Source organism: Dreissena polymorpha, chromosome 9, assembly GCF_020536995.1.
Source record: "Dreissena polymorpha isolate Duluth1 chromosome 9, UMN_Dpol_1.0, whole genome shotgun sequence".
In the NCBI taxonomy this organism is placed as follows: domain Eukaryota; kingdom Metazoa; phylum Mollusca; class Bivalvia; order Myida; family Dreissenidae; genus Dreissena; species Dreissena polymorpha.
The window spans coordinates 8,778,560-8,800,026 of NC_068363.1; the positions used below are offsets into that span (position 1 = coordinate 8,778,560).

General features: G+C 34.5%; 2 protein-coding genes across 9 annotated transcripts in view; one reads left to right on the plus strand and one right to left on the minus strand.

Moving 5' to 3' along the window:
- Positions 1-21,467, minus strand: part of LOC127846559 (PHD finger protein 20-like) — a 254,732-nt gene that overhangs the window by 106,142 nt on the left and 127,123 nt on the right. The gene's annotated exons all lie outside the window — the stretch shown is intronic.
- On the plus strand, positions 8,692-13,847 carry LOC127846578 (uncharacterized). The gene is made up of 5 exons (XM_052378002.1): positions 8,692-8,723; positions 8,927-9,036; positions 9,921-10,034; positions 10,890-11,051; positions 11,236-13,847. The coding sequence occupies exons 2-5, from the start codon at positions 8,937-8,939 to the stop codon at positions 11,832-11,834; spliced, it is 975 nt and encodes a 324-aa protein (XP_052233962.1). The 5' UTR covers positions 8,692-8,723; positions 8,927-8,936; the 3' UTR covers positions 11,835-13,847.

Genomic DNA, 21,467 nt, shown 5'->3' on the forward strand with positions numbered 1-21,467 from the left:
ATTTTCCAATAGCCCTGAAGACAAAAGAGATGATTAACTAAGTGCGATAAAGACTTTTGTGAAGTTTTTCAATGAAAAGACACGTCTCTCATAAGGAAACATTCCATACTTTACTGATCTCCAAAGTGTGTATTTCGCTAGTGTATTCTCGGTCAGACATGTACTTGTGACCGGGATTACATATCACTTAGTTTGATTGATGTTCATTAAACAGGATGGGTTAATGATTAATGAGATACAAACAGGTAAGTAAATTGTTGATCGATTTGTCATATAGTAAAAGCAAGCGTGCATGTGTTTTATATCATATTTCGCGCGCAAAAAACAGTTTACCACCACCACCAATAGCAGCAACAGCATCCACAGTTACAACAACAATAACAAAAAAACATAAATTTCATTCGTCAGTTTAATGGAAAATAACACAAAGATTGTTTCAATATTACAGTTTAGTTGTTAAGTTCGATCTCTTCGGGAACAAAAGATCTTAATCAAATTGTAGATTCCTTCAAACAGGACGGATATATTGTTGCGGATATAAACGATCAGGTAATGTTAAAGACATGCATTGAAACTGCTTTGTTATCATATATATATCTTTAATTATTACTAAATAAATGTATATATTATTGGCTTGTTTTCAAGTATTAAACATTCAATACAATATATTATAGGTCAAACGCAGTTTTAAAAACAACTGGGAAGTTAGCAAATTAAAATCTTTAAAAAACAACAACAGTATATTGAGCATTAAGCAGGTTAGATGCAGTATTAAGTCTCTGTTAAGTGTTAGGCCCGTACAATAAATGAAATGCATATCATTGTTTACGATTACTCAATGCTGCAATTCTATTTTGATGCAATACTTACTTCATTTTGGTTTGCAACTTGTCATTTTTTTAAAGAAAAATGCACGTCCTCGCGTGCAAGCACTGTACTCGTTTGCACATGCGCAAAATGTGACGATGTTGGTCAAGATTTGCGCTATATATTATTCAAATGCCACAGTTTGCATAATGGTATATGGGTTCAGAATATTGTAATATGTGTGTGGTGTATTTGTAAAAAAAATAATGTGGCATATCTGCATATGTACTTGTAGTTTATGATTCCCGTAATAAATGCAACCATTAACTATTTTAGTGCCACATAGGAGAATGCGAGATTGATTTGAAGCTGTTTAAACCTATTTATCATATTTCCACTTTGTATAGAGATCCGCCACTTACAGCTAGGTCGGTACATACGTTATGACAGATTTAACTTCCGAATAATGTACTTAAATATATTATGATGAATTTCTTGAAATGTATTGCTCACATAATGAGAGTTTTTATGTGAGCATACCACAACAACGTTTTAACAGGACAGTCTTGAGTCACTTGACACATTTATTTATTCATTCTGCCTCCCGGCTAAGGGTGTATTTGTATACTGAATTATTCAAATTTTAATGACTTTACTATGTCTATCACCGTAAAGCCAACTCTTCGTTAATTTCATTTAATCTGCATGCAGTCTCGAGAAGACAAGTAAAGATACATGAATACATTATGTAGAACAGCGGGTTGCCGAATAGTGTCTGAACGACTCCTTTTGAAATGTCTGATACTTTTCTATGTATTGTTTTTTAAAGGTAATAGGATCGAGTAACAAGTAGCAATCTAAATTAAAATGTGAACATGCCGGAGGTCATACAAGTAGGAAAACATAACGATACGATATATCGTCTTACATGTGTAACATATCGACTAAATGCTGTTTGTTCCCTTTTTTAAACTACATTTCTCATGGGTAGATAGGTAGGCAATACTTTTTTCCGAAACCTTTACTTTCCTATTTAAAAAAGACTTTCAATGACAGAAATACACCAATGCTCTATTCTGAATCCGTTCTTTACAAATGAGCCGTGCTTTATGAAAAGGGGGTTAAATCCATATGCGTAAAGTGGATTTTTGCTATGAAAAGACTTTCTTTAAACATAAAATAACGACAAAAGGAACATTCGCCTGTCATTAATGACGCGGCTTCCTTCTAGCAGAAAAAAACAACAACACTAAAAGATGCACCGGTATGCGATGGTTCATCGACTTTAGTATGAATGAAATTTGCAGAAATCAGTCACCACAGATAAAGGATAGGTATAGCAAAACAATAACGGGTGCATGAGTATGTAAAGAATCGATGATAATAATAAGTTGCCTTAGTTAGATCTAAATATAACGACAGCAGCTCAGCGCGAGTTTCGGTCTCTGGATATTACTCTTAAGCAGTTTGTGTTAGATAAAAAAATCACTAGATAGCTGGGTAAGGCAGAATACTTATCATATTACCAGATGAAAATCGATAGTATAACAACGATCGTATAAACTTAAGCTTTATACTATCACTATTTTCAGATCAGATTTGGGTTTTTCCCAAAATTGGAGAATATGTTTTTGTTAACTACTGAAAGATAAAATCGTCAAAAATGCGATATTTTATAATTATTAAAGGAAAAGGGGAGGAAATAAATAGAATATTATGTGAGTTTTGAATAAAGATCAAGTTTATCATGCTCGGCTCGAACCATGGTAACGCTAGGCTAGCCTCACGCTAACATGGTTCTAAGCATCGCATGATAAACTTGATCTTTATCCAAAACTCACATAATATTCTACATTTATTTACATCGTGTGGACTTGTTTTTCAGACACAGTTTGATTTTTTGCTGGCTGTCTATTATTTTTGCAAGTAGCCCGGTTCGTAGAACTGATGCAGGGCTCACTTTATTATAAGTTTTGTTTGCACTGTTGAGTTATTTTCTGCCCTTTGAGTATATGAAAAAAAATCCTTCATTTTCAGTCTATTTAAGACCGTAAATAAGCTAGATGTCACCATATACATATAAACACGTAAATGAGTCAACCGCTTTAACACGACATTTAATACCAACGCATCGCTTGCTCTTACGAAGACATTTTAGCCTTCCATACTGAAACCGTATTGTGTTTAATAGCGGGGTTTATATCTTGGCTTCATTACCATCTTTGACTGCTCACTGAATATCGTCATTGAGTGCATCGGTTTATACGATAAACCATTTATTTCAGTGTCATCGCGGCCGTATGTAATTTTTAACTGGTGTTCAGACGAAAGATAAAAATAACTCTTTTATTTTCGTCGCGTATTAAGTCGTGCATTAGATGCAAAACAGCTGGTGTGAATTACAGGTTACATGGACTATACAGAAGCAACAACAGCATTAACTTTCGTAGGTTTAGATTTCAAAGAGCAACTGACGGGAGTCCAGACTGTTATGGAAATTTTAGATGTGCACGTAGACATGAATACAATTTCACAAACAAGTATGTGTTATTTGTTTCAGTGAAACATTTCACTGTAATAATCATTTTTAGTGGAAATACTATACACCCTCAAATGATTATACCGTGGTAAGAATCGGATTATTATTTATTATTATTTATCAATGTTTTTCGTCATTAGTCTGTTGCCGTTGTTGGCGTTCTCATTGTTTCTAATTTTTACTTATGACATGTTAACAACGATGTTCAGTTTTCAAACAGATATACTGGTCAAGGTGAATCATTCCGCCAGCGATTTTCATCCTTTGTTTTTACACATTAGCAATATATAAACTAAACTGAATACTCATATTTATTATTACGTCGGTTGTATTTTCCGATTTTTATAAAAAAAAAAAGCTGTATACTTCTAGGCTCATTATCAATCTCCACGCAGAGTTGTCGTTCCTTGCTCTCACATACAACTCTGCGAAAGGCTCAGCACGCCATTTTGTCTATAAAATAGCTAAAACCGAACAAACGCATTCAATGTGTATTTGATTCGATATTTAAGATCGCATGCATTAAATTAAGAAGTATGACTTTTAAATGTACGATAAATCGTGCAAATCCTTGCGAGTTTTAATGCAACTCTTTGGAACTATTTTATTGCCCATTTACGCAGATGGAATCATTCCACGCACTTTACAAATGTAAATAATTGAACATAATGTTTATTGAGTGACGTTAGGAATTGCTTCGACGTGTGTATGTATGTTGGTTTCTTAACAACAAAAAACCATATCAATTTTATAATAATGAATTAAGACTGATATAAGATATCATGGTATGAGATGGTTTTCTTTAATGCAGTGAATGCAATGTAACCGTCGTGCAAGAGATTGTTTAGTATACTGTAACCTCAATGATGAACGCTTGGTATGATCATGACAGGAATGAGACGCTTTCATAACAATAGTCCGTTCTGAGCCCAACACAAAGGTGAATGTAATGTAACCGTCGTGCAAGAGATTGGGCTCATTATTTCATTTTCTGCGTACTCATCTATTAATAAAATGTTTATCATCTGTAAAGAATCCTACGTTTATTTTGGCACCAGCTGTGTACACATATTTTTTATTCCATTATCTGTAAATATATGCGCCGCGCTCTGTGAAAAGTGGGTTTATTGCATGTGCGTAAAGTGTCGTCACAGATGAGCCTGTGTAGTTCGCAAAGGCTAATCAGGGACGAAACTTACCACTGTTATTGTATTTTTTGGTTAAAATGAAGACTGTTCTTGAAGAAAATCCAGTTAAGGTGGAAAGTGTCGTCCCTGATTAGCCTGTGCGGACTGCACATGCTAATCTGGGACGACACTTTACGCACATGCATTTAACCCCCTTTTCACAGAGCGCGGCCCATATACATGTATATACTCGCGGTTCATTATTACATCTGGTATACACTCCAAGGCTGATTATTTCAATAGCTTTAGAAACACGAGGCCCGGTAATCACCAGGTGTATTATTCCGCATACTATTTACCTCTCTGTCTATTATTCAATCTATAGCAGTATTCAACAACGTAATTCAACAACGTCAACATCTGTATTCAAACAAGTCAACATTCCGTTTCATTTAGGCTATATAGTTCAATTAACTAGCCCGTAGATCCGATATTTTAACAATAATTGCTTGTTGCCCAAAATTCGATATACATCAATCGGACGTATATTCCGTATTTTATCACCATTATTATCTTTTGTACTTAAAGACGCGATACTTACCACAAGTATTACGACCGCATATTGTTGCATTCCTTTATTAATACCTCTGTCAGCGTATTATCTTGCCATCCAAAGAATACTGTGAGATTATCAACATTATTTCGCATACAAAAAGAGAAATTGGATAGTGCATAACTGAGAGCATAATTTTATATGGGAACTTGTGTCCTTGTTAACTGTAAGTAAATCAATACATATGGTACTGAATACTATTACTGTATTCATAATAGATCGATGATTTATGTTAATGTATTTTATAATTTGCTGGTTTGTTATTTTATTAACAAAAAGGGAAGAAGTAAACGATTATATATGCCATTTGAACCAACTGAATGGGATAGATATTTATTATGTGAATTTAATATATAATTGTAAAGGATATAATGATGTGGCGTTTTAGTCCTGATACTTAAATACTTATTCATGACGACCACATAATTTTTTAAACAGAGAGTAGTAAATTGTAGTTTACGCGTTTATCGTGATTTTTAAAGCATTATGATCTTTTTGACAAGTTATACAAGGATTGAGAGTATCTTATTGCAGTTGTTTCGATATTGTTCAAAAGGACTGAAAGCACATCAGCAACGATTGATAATTGAACAACACGAAATAATTTCGTTACAAATAGAGGGAACTAGTGCATGTTTGAAGCACAATATTTTTTGATTATTAATGATAGGGGGTATTTAAAATGGAAAAAGAAGTTGTTAATGAATAAAAAATATATTTCTACTAAGTTAGTGTGTCTCTTAAAAGAAGTTGCTCATAAAACTAACAACATCAGTGTCATAGCACCGCTTATTTGCATTTAAAATGTATACTGCAGCATCCTGTTACGAAATATGTTATACGTATGTTTTATTAATGTATTGTTAAGAGACGCTTTTTGCATATTTGCAGTAATGTTTGACACGCGAATGTCCCTCCCAAAATTAATAATGGAATTATACACATAGCGATTGAAAAATAAAATCAAAGTGCTGAAGGCACTGAAGTTGTTCGCTGTTGTCGTCCTTGATTAGCATGTGCGCATTGCACGGGCTAATCAGTGTGCACAGGCTAATCTTTTTTGACGTGCATTAAGCCCCGTTTTCCCTGAAAGCAGCAAATATATACAGATTTCAATGATTAACACTAGACTGGCCAATGTCGTCTTACAAGCTGGTATATACACTCACTGCTAGAGCAGAATTATTTGTCGTCTGCTGCAGACAGGCAGCGGTAATCGTCCCTAGCAGAGTGAGTTGCGTACTTACCGTAGCTAAGGCGTATAAGCACATACTGATTTGCAAAATATGCTCTGTAAATTTAGTCGGCCGCTAACGCGACCAACGAAAAACAAGTTTTTATCAATGAACGTATGGCTGAGCTTAATTCACATCCTGGAGTAAGCTATGATGTTATCACGAAATAAGCGCATCACGTACTGAAAGACTCTATTGTTGTATTAATTGTATGTACATTCAAAACTTACAAAACGCTGCAAAACTGTTTCATACGTTCTCTGTTTGTCAGTCACGGTTATAATTTGACATGTCTTCTTTCAGAAACGCGGGAAAGGAGGAGATTTGACAGCTGGATATTTGCTTCGAACGACATTTAAAGGGGCCTTTTCACAGATTTTGGCATTTTTTTACTTATTCATTAAATGCTTTATATCGATAAATGTAAACATTGGATCGTAAAAGCTCCAGTAAAAAATCAAGAATAAAATTAAAAAAGGAAAAGAACATTGCCCGGACCAGGTTTCGAACCAGTGACCCCTGGAGTCCTGCCAGAGTCCTGAAGTAAAAACGCTTTAGCCTACTGAGCTATTCCGCTGAGTACATATACCTGAAGTATTTTATACCTTATATAAGCAATCTTCGTAGTTTCACAAAATTTAACGACAAAAACAGAACTCTCCAAATTATTCAATCGTTTCGCGTTGCAACGCTTTATAATTTTTAGGTTTTAAAATCGTCAAAAGATGCATATAATGGCTATATTAGACCATGGTAAATGTTCAGTATTACTGTTTCCTCACAAATATCATAACTAAAACGAAAATTTGCGAATCTGAAACAACTTTTTTCAATTTTGTCAATTTACCAAAGCGTGAAAAGATCCCTTTAATTGTGGTAAGTTTATTTCAAGCCACAATTATTAAGATATAAATAAGTGTGCATATTTTTAAGCGGATTTATGTTTATGACTGAGTCGTTAATTAAAAAGTGCCACATAAAGGAGAGACGATAATACACTAAATACAATGGTTGTTGACATCATGCATGCTGATCATTTATCTGAACTGAACGGACATATACTCTTAAGATGGCTTAGTGAACTTAGTACTTCAATCAATGCGTCGTTGTCTAAACTATCACTTATTCTTCTAGTGTTTCATCCGTTCATATTTTAAAACGTACTGTTTTTATTCAAATTTCATTTTCGATTTTAAAGAATAAGTGCAAATATTAAAAAAGCGTTGATGAACTAACAATGACAATGTGTCACGTATGAAATATCCTTCATATACTCGCAGGCATGGTCCAGAATCACAGATGCGAGATAGCAAATATTGTGATGAATAAAGTGTTACTGCAAATGTGTTTTCCTGTGTTCGAATGCATGTAAAATTTAAAACGTACTTGATTAAAACGAGCCTTTTCGTCAATGCTTACAGCTAGGTTTCTTACCAATTATGTTTAGAGAAATTCTTGAACGTCTCATTTCACTGTTTTAATGTGATTAATTTCTTCTATATTAAATGTCAGATAATGTTTTGCGACACAAAAACAATTTATAAAACCACTAAATTAATTTATTCAATGTATGTGATGTTGTAGGTGGTAATGAAAAGGTCATAGAGCGGGCTTGCTTGTATATCGTAAGGAAAGAATAAACACAATATTTTCAATTCAAAAAAGACATTTATTATAAAATGCAATAACGAAGGTCAAATAGAACAGATTCTTTTCTTCATTTTGTTCTTATTTATTATTTTAATGAAATCATATGGATGAAATATCTGTTTTAAAACGCTATCTTGAAGTGTTAATATTTATCTTTAAAAAACCTGTGAGTATCGCTGAACTTTGTCTAAACTTGACCTTTAAGTACCCATATCCAACCGCTAGAGACACACTCAGCTGTGGCCATAACTGTATCCTACTGTGATAATAACTGCATACGTTCGGTTGATCTCAAAATTGTATGTCGCAACATAATACAATAGCCTGTTGCCTGAACTGAATACCGCTATTTAATGGTCTTGATACAAACGGTTGTCATTGTTTGTGGTTTAAGTAAATGTTGAGGAAGAAATTATCGTTTTGTAGCGATGTTGGTAGTAGAAGTGATTGTAGCAGCGTTGTAGTTATGATATACGTGATTTTGGTTGTACAAGTAGTAATGGAGTAGAATACATTCTACCAGTATCTCGCAAAAGAACGATTCTTTCCAAATAGATAGTTGCGACTATTTAAATGAAATTGCTATGTAAGGAGTGTTTACTTATAAAGCTATATTTAACGTTTCTATACGGTGTATTTAGTTCAATCTCACCATCTGCATCTTTGAAGTCGCATTAACTCCGTTCGACGTCTTTATACACATTTTTCTTTGTTGCTTCAATAAATGTGGCGTTTTTTTACGATGTGATAGTGTAAGCGTAAGAAGTGTGTCATGACAACCTTTCTTGAGTCAGTCAGTGAATTTATAAATTTTGTATTGTTTCGTTGCAATAGCAGTTTAAAACTTTGGATAGTGTATATGTTATTTTTTTAACAAAACTGTATGTATTCAGTTGTGTTAAATAAATTAACGACATAGACAAGTTTTCACGGACGCTTGTGTTCACTATTGCAGCGTTAGAAGGATGAATGTCGCCGTACCGGATGTTCGAGAGTGCACCCGGCGATTTGTCGCGTTCCGGTTATGCTCCCCAGCTCTCTGCGTCGCTCTCAATGACACATGTCGTAAGTATTAAATAATTGTTTGATTTTTATATGGAACGCAATAATGTTGACTTACTGCGGATTAATTCATTTATGCCTAGCGTCTAGAAAAAAGGCCCTGGCAAACAGCGTATACCCAGATGAGACGCCGCATGATGCGGCGTCTCATCAGGGTCTGCGCTGTTTGCTTATAGGAATTTCTGTAAGAAATATTCTAAATACAGAAATAAATATACAAGACATCCCTAATTTTGGAAATAAATTGATCCAATTTAGAAGGATGGGAGAGTCTACTAGGCATAAATGGGTCAATCAGTGTCAAGACAGAAATGCGAATATTAGGCAGTAAATGGTGACATTGATGTAAATCATGCCTTCTGGAAAATCGAATACCTCTTTATTCTTAATTTATCTGTGAATAATTCGCAAAGTTTCGTAGGATTAAGGCATGTTAGGTGGAACTTTTTGAACATCAGAACATTCAGTGGTTAAAAGTGCATTTTTCAATTCATCCGCATTCACATTGTTACCACAATGCTCTCTGTGTTCGTTCATACATACACTCTTCAAAGCAATCCAACTGCCGGTATTTTTTTTAATTAGTCAGCGATGTCACGTTTTGTGATTTTGTGACTTAAACAATTACCTCTTTTCATGGCTGCAATATAACGAAACTTGATCATCTACTTCAAAAATGCAACTTAGATGCATATGAGAACACTTGAACGTTTACGCTCATAAATAAAAGCATAACAGGCAAACTTAAACTTTTATGGAGCGACACAGACAATCAAACCCGCTTTTCGACAAGGTTCAAAAGTATTAAATATACTATACACAAAATATATAAGGCATAACAAGTCCTTTACATGTAAGATCTATAAAAAACAATTACGTTATTGCAGCCTGTTCACAAAGCAGCGACTACCGGTGCCCAAACTCTTTGTGCATATCACCGCACTTCCGTTGTGACGGGAACCCAGACTGTCCTGGGGGCGAGGACGAGGTCGCGTGTCCGAGTGAGTGACGAGATATTAAACAAACAGCTGCTGTTTTGATAAAAAGCTTGACTATTTCTGTCGAAAGTTAACCAACATATGATAACTTGACATGTCTTCATGCGTAGAGATGTGAAATAAGTAAATTATTATCTAACCGCATGTGTCTTTCTGTCCGGACTTCAGTTTGTCCCAAATATAACATACCTTCAATTTGCCTTTAAACGTGAATTTACTGAACATTGATATGCATTTTAATCGATATAAAGTTTCTTTTATATCAGTTTTTTGCTTTAATGGCTCGTATTCGTTTTCGAATGTTCAATTTACCAATTCTTATTTTTACCAAAATGAAGAGCACGTGGTAACGATTCCTGACATCGTATAAATTTCTACTGATAATGGCTAAGTTAGCACACTGTGGATCGGCCGATGCAGTTTAGCAAGTGACAAAATCTAAACATGTATCTCATGTTAATATTATAATTGGGCCGTGCTCTGTGAAAAGGGGGTTAAATGCATGTGCGTAAAGTGTCGTCCTATATAAGCCTGTGCAGTCCGCACAGGCTAATTAGGGATGACACTTTTCGGCGAAACTGGATTTTTGCTAAGAAGAGACATTCTTTTAACAGAAAATATCATTAAAGCGGAAAGTGTCGTCCCTGATAAGAATGTGCGAACTACACAGGCTAATCTGGGACGACACTTTACGGACATGCACTTAACCCCCTTTCCACAGAGCACAACCCAATTGTTTAACGTTTAGTTTGCGGCTTTTAAGCACAACAAAACACAGGTTTTGTGATTCATTTGTATTAATGGAATAAGAATTTTTTATGAACAACAACAATATCATCTTATTTTCTCCTCATGTAGGCATGGGTCACTTGGTGTCCGAACGACCAGAGGAGAATTCGATGGCTGTGATCGTCACCCTGGCAACCATATGCGCTCTCTTCTGCATCGTCATCCTCGTCATGGTTGCTAGGTTCGTCATTAAAAAGCGGAATGCGAACACCTCTACAGACTACAAGTCAGGTAAAACCGTATGCACTGTATTTATTTTTCGCTGTTCTTGTTTCTATGATTACCATATTGGATCCGCTAAAATTATTTTTTTTCCATTCAAAGACATTTAAGTCAGTTTCACTTCATCAGAATCTGTAAAAATTAAATCAAGGCATGTGTCATTAAGCTTAGTTTACTTTCACTTTTATTCCAGGATGTGCGGAACAATTCCGTCGGTCGTATATAACGGCTGATACAAGTTCGTCAGACGATAACGATAAATCTAGTCGAAGAATTATAAAGTATTACCCAATAGTCCCTAGCTCCAAAGAAGATTGCGCTTGGGCACATATTAAGAAAGTCAGCTTAGAAAAGATCGAAGTGGACACAGAACGTCACACAACCCGTGACGTCATCGATTGTGAAGACGGGACGACCGATGTAAAAGACATTAATGTAGCATTTGATGATTGCGTGGAAATAAACGTACCTGGGGTAACGGAAAAATCAACCAAAGCGGTAGGTGTTGGAAAATACATGTTTAAGCCGAGATTAAAGTACACTAACTGCAACGAAATCTTGTTCAAAGACAAAGACGAGAAAGAGAAACTGTACGTTATTAATAGTTATAAACACTGTTCGGGAAAAAGTATCGTTCCGTCGACCTTGACCTTCGATAAGGACCCGGACAATTTTACGGCAAAGTTTAACAATGAGTTTTTGTGCTCATCCACACCCCGGCAAGGCGCTAGACAGTTAATGTTATCAAATATCCTGAACACATCAACAGACAGTATCAATAGTAATGTTTGATTAGTGTTGTTAGCAAATTAGTAATTTCAGCAAAAAGTATAATAATGTGAATTGTTTGTGGATTTATTTTCAGGGCACAGTTGTCATGTGAGCATAAAAATCATACAATGAGATTTAGATACACTGACAGTTGTTGTTATTTTTATACATGTATTTATATAAATGTTTCATTTACATTCTACAAAAATGTCGATATATCAAATGTGCTTAAGTAATTTAAAAGTGTATTTGTATTGCCATGATATTGTACGAATTATCTAGTCAGATATCTATTTATACTCGAAATATCCAGCATTGTGTATTTATATATATGGTTTGTAATGTGCATGTATATGCGCTGCTATTTTGATTTGCATAATATTCAGATATTAAATATTTAGTCTTACGCTTTTTGTAATAAATGAAAAAAGTGTATTTTGTTTATCTTTTTAAAGTTACATTTGTTATATTTTATGTCAGAAAATCAACATTCAATTTTTTTTCTAAAATCAAATGACAGCATATCAATATTATCATACTGACTTTTTTTATATTATTACATTGTCGGCGGATCATTTGATGGAAAAAAAGGTTCGCCAGCCATCCGCCCGTTCGTATTTCGGTCAGTTAGTTTATTTGTGCGTACATCGCAAAACTGAAACTTGCGGTAACATTTTAGCCTTGTTCTGAGAAAACTGGGCTTAATGCATGTGCATAAAGTGTCATCCCAGATTAGCCTGTACAGTCCGCACAGGCTTATCAGGGACGACACTTTCCGCCTAAACTTGATTTTCTGTAAGAATGGACTTCCTTGAAACTTAAAATAACATAAAAGCGGAAAGTGTCGTCCCTGATTAGCCTGTGCGGAATGCACAGGCTTATCTGGGACGACACTCTACTCACATACATTAAGCCCAGTTTTCTCAGAACAAGGCTCAAATGATTGTTAAAAATAAGAATTTACAATATACAGGCAGCACACACGGACTCCAACATTCAGGTTGATATACGTTGCATTTTAGAAATTCAACGGAACATATATTTGGTTAAATTGTAATTAGCATACCATTATCTATGTTATCTGTAAATGCATCACTTAAATGTATGTTGAAAGAAAGATTGATAGATAGTGACACTGGTATGCCGAGGACCTCTGTGACGTCGCGTGCTCGTCATGAAGCTATTTAAATCCACGCTCCTTAATGTTCATATGATAATAAATCATCGCGCCGTCAGAATTTCTATTCTACAACATGCTATTTATAGTATTTGGTCAGTGGTGACCGACAATAAAATAAATAACCATGTGTAGTTATATTTAATTCACAAGATATTTGCCATAATTTATGTTAATTGTAACCACATGTAGTAAATTTAATATTTTAATGTTGATGTTGATTTTATTCTTGTTGTTTTGTTTATGTATGTGATGTTAATGTACGTTTAAATGACAACAAACCCCTAAACATACTTTTGACAGAAATAAAACTAAATATAATATATAATAAATAAAATTAATTGACTGAGACGAGAGTAAGTAATAAAAACTAATTCAGGTGTTCAAAACAAATATATTTCTCAATGTAACATACTTTTCATAAGATACTGTGTCGCCAAAAAATAGTGAGTTATATATAGCACTATTATGAAACAAAATGCTTATGATGTTTGTTGAAATAGCGTAGTGCAAGTTGCAACATTTTGCGGTTTTACTTCAAATAACATGAAAGGCAAATTTAAAGCATACATATTTACTACCAATTAAAGCATAAATGTTTACTGCAAATCAAAGCAACAATTTTGTTTGACTATTGCAACGCTTCTTTATTTTAAAGGTAATACAAACATTAAATATCGCCGTTTGAACATTTAATAACCGCTATCGGGCTTACTTTTCTGACATTTATTGCGGAAATGGTGATGGTTTCAATTTTATTGACTACTATTATCGTTTATTGTATATTAACTATATGTTTTACAAGATATCTGTTGCCGGTTTTATATTGATGATCGCACTTGTCAAAAGTTGTTTTAAAGGTGTGTAATTTATTAAATGCTGATACATGAATCACAAGAATTTGCTTTTATAATATTATTTGAATAAAATGAGAAGAAAAAGGGCCATATGATTAATATTTGATTCATGCAAATGAAAATTGTTATCATTTGCTCACTGTGACAAATATTTGAAAACACTGTAGCTTTGTGATTTTTTTATCTTCGACTAGAACACAATGCAAACAGCTTTTGAATAATATTTGCAAATCAAAGCATATGCCCCGTAGAGTGTCTTACGTTACATAATAGTTGTACTTCAGCAAGAAAGCGATCAAATTGTTGTCGAGTCGTAAAATGTAGCAATAAAAAATTCAAAACAATAAATATGATGCAATAAGGAAAAGGAACATTAACAAAGCAACGCACACGTAGTATTGACGGATACGGCTCTTCGCCAATATATCTTTTGGCGATTTAAAATTTATAATTCAGACAATTTTGCACCGTTTAAGCCGATACTACTTAAAAATACACTTGGTAAAGTCACATGTACCATAAGCTAGTTTAACTGTTATCAAAATAGTCATCTGCAGCCCTGCAAACTATGCTCTCTGTACTATATAGGTAATCACTAAATCGTATTTTGAAAATATCGATACATCATACTTGATGTTGGATATTATTTTAAAGTGTACAAACGTTTGTAACCTTGCTGAAACTGATTGATTGTCTGACTGATTTTGATCGTGCTTGGCTATGCAGCGCCCGTCTTAGGCATTTAATACAAAGTAAATGGCTACTGTATATCAAATTCCAGTATCATCGGGTCCAATCTCAAAACGCATGACCTTTGCATCTCACAACTAAATGAACTTTAATCTGTCTTCCGGAAGAAACAACGCCCATCAAGTGGTTGAATTACAGGGCGTTGTGTTTGAGGAAGTAGTAATGGTCGATATTGTAGAAGTGGAAGAAAACGTAATGCTTATGGCAGAAATGGCTGTGGTTGTTGTAGTTGTTAAAGTAAAAGTAAAAGAAGGGGTTATGGTATGCTTGAAGTATTGCTTGAGTTTGAAGTTTTAGTTAAGATGGAAGTGATAAAGTACTTAAAGAAGTCAGAGTTGCTAAGGCTGATGTCAATATTTTAGTAGAAGATGTGGTAAATGTGGTATTCGTTGCATTAATTTGTGTAGATGTGTTTAAGCGCAATAATAAGTTACTGTAGCAAGAGTAGAGCACGAATAAATATTTGTTTGTGTTGTTGTTTGTTGTTTTTTTTGGAGGGGTTACGGATTATGCTTGTAAAGTTGATGAGAGAAAGTAAAGTGGTTAGAGAAAAGACTCCATTAGTAGTGGGTGCAGTTGTAAGTGTTAGTTGATGCAGTATAAATTTTGTGATATTAGTAGTTATCGAATTCGTTGCTGTAGGAATACTGCTTGAAAACGTGATTGTGTAAGTATGGGTAGTTGTTGTAGAATTAGTCGCGGTATATTAGTAGGGGTCGTAAAAATGCTTGTGATGATATTGATAGTGGCTGTAGTTGTCGTTGAGGTATTGACCACTGTAGTTGTGGATTCAATGTATCAGTGTGTTCAATAAGGTTATCACATTAACCATTAGCGTAGAACTGTGGTTTGGTTAATGCGGATTACTTAGAGGCCAAGCTGCAGACGACTGTTTAAAAGATAAATGCACGTGAATGAATATTAAATGATCAGTGAATAATCAATACCTGCAATTGATGTTGGTTCAAACAAATGATACATTTTAAAGAAAGATACATTTACAAGTTTGAAGTTTGTTTTTGTCGTTGTTTTGCAAGCAAAATGATACCACTTTCATCATAACAGTTTCAGTTTTACGCTGTCACAATTAAAGTGTAAGAGTTATGTCACAACGACCTAACGCGGTAACGCCGAAACTTGTGATTTGAAAGATCGTCTTCATAGTTGAAATTCAAGTTGATAAATCAAATTTATTGTAAATAAAAATGAAAATTGCATAAAATATTAATGAAAGTTCCATTACACATTTTGCAAAAGCTGCTTGTTGAACAGTAGCTTATTTATAATTAGTGATAATAGGATACGTCAGCAGAATGTTCAAGAAGGTTTGTTGTAAACATTACAGTGTCTGGTGGCTGTATGTCGAAGAAGTCCGGAGAATGTATATAATGCAGAAAATGGTTTAAAAGGTATATGTCTTGACATGGTACATTGCTGTAGATGATGTCCTCTGGTAAGCCAAATACTTGTAAAAGCAGAATGTTGCACATTTACACATTGAGGCATACACTTTGTTATTTTTGAAACATACATATAAACATTTATTTGTTTAAGACGCATTGCATCGCCATGTATTAACGGACGTGTCACAATAACCCTTTTGTTCATAAATGCATAAATACTTCAACGCTCAACAACTGCCAGAATACTTTATTGCGGTGGCAACGTCAAACGTTTTGTGATATAGTGGCTCAAACAATAATCTAAGTACAATAAAAGCGTAACACGAGCGTGCGCTTAAAAAGAAACACGCTTGATATTATCAAGAGCGACATTAAACGAGAACCCCCTTTTTTATATCATATTTATATATATGACTTAAGTTCTTAATGTCAAAATGAATAACCTCATTTAAATGACACAAACATAAAATATTTAAACATAACTAATTCAAATGTGGTTTTATGAGAATAATACAGTAGTTTTGACATTTTGAAATTATTTACTTATTCAAGCCTGTTCAGAAAGCAGCGACTTTCGGTGCCAAACTCTCTGTGCGTATCACCGCACTTCCGGTGTGACGGGAAAGAAGAATGCCCCGAGGCCGATAGCAAGGCTGCGTGTCCGAGTTAGTTTGACAGTCGACACTGTACACTCAGTGTTCAAAACAGCTTGTGTTTGTATGAATATGGTCTAACTAAATGAACTTAACTCAACTAGCCGAATGATTAACTACGTTCATAGCATGAAACATTTTATCATGATTTTAGCAATCAACCTGTTCACATAAATTACAGTTAAACCTGTCGGTTGCCTGTACAAGTGTTTGTAATAGATCAATAGGATTATGCAGTCACGTATCTAGTGGCCAATTCTAACATAAGAAAATCCATATAACAACGCAAGCATTAGTGTGAGAAATAGCATGGTTATTCATCACAGTTCAGCCTGTGTTGATTCAGTTCTGTCCTGTTCTCATGTACTATGCAGTCCACGGTATTAACACTTTACCACTTAATTACGTATTTTGAAGCATTTGTAGTCCCTTGGAATGTTAAATTTAATTAAAAACCTATTTACTGGATTCGAGTTTTAAGGGCTTCATTTACAACCCTTAGATACGGATGAGCAGCAGACAGCATAAAACCTGAACAGACTGTGAGTGACTCGCAGGCTGTTCTGGTTTTATGCTGTTTGCACATAGCCATTTTCACTTTGCTTCTGAGTTTGAAAGTGTTAAGTTGTGTTTTGATGTTACAGATTAGATTTAGATTTAGATTTAATAGTTTATTTACATCTCATCAACACAATATTACGCATCACAGAGTATTACTATATAATCATAAAACACATGTGTTGCCGCTCAGCATTCTGAGCTATAAGAGATGGTAGTGTTGTACAAATTATGTCATCCACTAAATAGCCCCAACATAGAGAGCTGTTTACTGCTTGACACAACTTGCACAAAATACATAATAAAATAAGTATAAAACAATGCCAATACCTATTTACACATATTGCTCAGAGTAATTATTCATTTTTTTTTTATTTTCGTGAAGAACGATGACTTGTTACAATCCACCCATAGATATTGTATAAAACGTATACTTATTACCGAGTTTGATCAAATTGGCCATTGCCAAAAAATAAAAAATAAAAAAAATGAAAAATAAAAATAAATAAAGAAAATAGCAGGTTTAACCAAGCAAATGGTATACTAGATCATGGCAAACAGATATACACAGGTGCCTTTATGTGCCTTTACTCGTCAGACTCAATGAACCTTTAAAGTGACATAATATGAAAACCTTAAGGCCCTGTCTCACTATAACATTTTGCGAAGCCGGTAGAGCCCCGGTGCGTGATCCGGGGTCTACCGAGATGAACCGCGGCTTCACCGGGGCTCCATCGGGAACGTCCAAGATGAATTGGGGACAACCGGGGCTCTACCGGCAAACTATTAAAATGTTTAATACCTCCGGGCTGAACCGGGAGTCACCGGGACGAACCGGGAACAACCGGCGCGGCATCGGGAACAACCGGGGCAGCACCGTAGCTCCACCTGAACGAACCGGGAATCATCCGGGATGATATTGACCCCGGTAGAGCTACAGCAACGCCCCGGTCTGACGCCGGTATAGCCCCGGTGAATGCCGGCAGAGTCCCGGTTAAGCTACGGTTCACCAATTAATGCCGGTAGAGCTACGGTTCGTGCCGGTGGAGCCCCGATGACGCCCCGGTTGTAGCCGGTTTATCACGACAGAGCTTCGGTTATTGCCGGTGTTACTGCATATGTCATGTCAATAGTACTTTCACAAATATTATAAACGCGGGAATCTTTTAGACTGACAGCCGTAAAGCAAGCTGTAGACGTTTCTGACGTATGAATTCGTGTCGGGAAGTTGTTTCTTAAACTTGAAATCTAGTACAGTGTGTATAAATATAATGTTATTTTGAATAAACGAGATAGCCATAACGAAAATTAAAAACACCTGATATTATCTAAACGTTTTGACAAATACTAAACGTATAAATTATATTCAAAATTGTATGTGCAGGTCTGTTTTGATATCGTGTTGTTTATTGTTATCAAAAATTATGAATATTTCAAAATAAAATTTAATGATCCTACAGAATGTTACGTTGCATTTGGATAACTTTAAAACATCAGCATACTTATATTAAAGCATCATGAATTTTGTTTACCATCTATTTATATAATTTTTAGCTTTTTTCGCCAATTATTTTCTGTAAATAACATTATCATTGTCACTTTCTCACATCATATTAACTATTGTATTAGTGTTTATTAGGTTACTTTCACAATTTATGTACGTGCTCAAATGTAATTATAAATATTTTTTTTAATCGTGGGCTTTATGTGCTGATCTTTTTTATTTGGTTACATTACACATATTTTTGATGTGAATTAAAAAAAGCATTGTGCAATTTTTAAAATGATAAGTTATAATACATGTACTGAAAGTGAGCGGCAAAATGCCGTTGTTTTTTTTGCTCTCTTGTTATTTGCCTTAATATGTCATGAAGACAGTCATGAAAAATCACAACGGTTAATTGTTTTAAAACAGAGAATAAAAATAAACGTGTCAGACTTCTGTGCATTTTAAAAACACATTATAGTGGTGAATTATACCTTGCAATGACGTATGCAAGTTGTCAGTTTGATAGCAAACATTCTTGGCGAGTTTAAATACAAAAACAAGACTTTGTTAACGACACTACACTTCACGATGGGCGTAATAAAATTGCAATGGCATGTATTTTGTTTCTTATTGTTCTTTTACCAGTATGGCTGATGACAAGGCTGTTTCTAACATATCTGCCGAACATGGATAAACCATTTATACTGTGTATAAATAAATATGGATATATTTGGAAGCTATGAATAAAACTGTTCACGAGAACATATGTAACCGGATAAATATATTGTTATATATTGAACCATTATACGGTTCTTGTATTGTTAGGGTTGAGAAACCCGTTTTTAAAACCAGAAGTATAGCTATAATGTAAGAATCCGATGTGCTTTTAAGCGTAGCATTTAGTACAGAATGCACCGTGTAAAAATGATTGTTATTATGATAGCGTCTGAATTTGGCGTTTTATACTTTCTATATGCACCTACAAAGTAAAGAAATTGCAACAAAATGGCTGGAAATTAGGGGTTTTGTCACCAAAAAATAATTATAAAGTCACTGCTCAAATAAGGTTTCCTGGTCTTCTCTAGATGGTATTAATGTTTTCCCAACACGGTCATTAAAAACGCAAATTCCTCCACAAGAAATAGTTTTCTGGAGAAACCCTGCTGAGATGTTATGGCAGACATGTGTAAGTTTGTATAAATCCTTTAATTATGGCAGTGGCTTGCAAATTAAAGCAGTTTTTCTCCCCTAAATACCTGAACATGGCCCATGTTGCCCAATCTTCTACTTCAGGGAGCCACATTTCGCTCATTTTTAAAAAAAATTGTGAGGATTTTTTTTCTACATGTAGGTCTATATATATATATATATGTTATCAATATTAATACATAGATGTTTCAAATTGGACTTTTTATTTTTTCCAATTTACTTACCCTATGTAAGTTTATGGTAAAATACCGAACACTGCCCCCAATGGTTTTACACTGCTCACAAGGTTTCGGGTTTAATGGGGTGACTACAGTAGTCATTAAAATTTAAACCCTCACCATTTTCGCAATAAATGTAAAAAAACAAACAACGTTGCCTGATGGTGGTAATTCCTGACACAAACTGTATTATCAAATACAGCATTACATGGTCAGATCAAAAGGACGCTCAGCAGTAAAACTCACATCTACAAATTGCAATAATTGTAACAAAATATTTACTTTACACAAATTGCTGCCCGTTTAATTAATCTCCAAACTTGCATGTTATGTTTCATCTTTATAAAATCCTTTACAATTATATAATATCCATCTGGAACATTTAGTTGAAGTGTGTGAAGCATGTATCAAGATTGAAATCATTCAAAAAATGCATCGATGGATCGCACATTGGTATAATCCAACTGATGATGATAGTATTTTTGATGGTATTGATGATGGTTTTGAGGGTTTTTAAACCCTAAGAGCATGTATTTTTCATATATTTTTCTACCATGTTTGTATGTTTGTATGTTAACATGATCGTTTAACTAGCTTTAAATAAAGTTTAAACAAAGCCCGCTCATTGCACGTTGTACGGTAACACACGTGATACACCTTAGGCAAACCGACATAATTTTGAGTGTGGTATACATGCCAAAAAAGGATGTTAGATACATGTGTCGGACCTAATATACTATCGTCCTTTTTCTGTCGCACACTTAAACATTTGGAATCGACATTAATCTCGGATTTAAACTGATAAATGTAGTGATCAACGAAAGTTATTTTAGTTTGCCCGGTACACTGTATTTTAAAATCAAAAGTATATGAACACTCGTGGCCTTAACAAAACCTTTATAATCGTAATATTAAAATTCAACTATTTTTCTTGTTTTCAGCGGAATGGAGCCTGAGTCAATACATTTCATCTCAAACATATATTAAGTGACATTATCGGAGTAGCAATCTAAATAAAAAGAAAACAAACATTCTTTCGTACAAACAACAATGTGTTGTATGTATCCTTATAAAGCATCGATAAACTACTGGTATCATGTTTACTGAAATACTTAACCAGGTATTGTTGAATTTCACAGGGAAACAACTCATTGTAAACATCGGTGAACAAGTTTAAATTTGACTTGATATTAAATATCCCGACACAGCCCAGTCGAGTCATTTCCAGCTGTTCTGATTACTGTATCAGTTTCACTCTAATAGAGGATCTCATGTCACATCATATAATCAATGGTCTGACCTCTCATCCTTTAACGACGCCGATATTTTTGGTAGTACTG

What these genes read in the sequence shown, in the direction of transcription:
- LOC127846578 (XM_052378002.1), top strand. Translation starts at nt 8,937, where the DNA reads ATGAATGTCGCCGTACCGGATGTTCGAGAGTGCACCCGGCGATTTGTC. An exon ending in GGACGAGGTCGCGTGTCCGA is followed by an intron (nt 10,035 to 10,889) that starts GTGAGTGACGAG and finishes CTCCTCATGTAG; the next exon opens with GCATGGGTCACTTGGTGTCC. An exon ending in CTCTACAGACTACAAGTCAG is followed by an intron (nt 11,052 to 11,235) that starts GTAAAACCGTAT and finishes CTTTTATTCCAG; the next exon opens with GATGTGCGGAACAATTCCGT.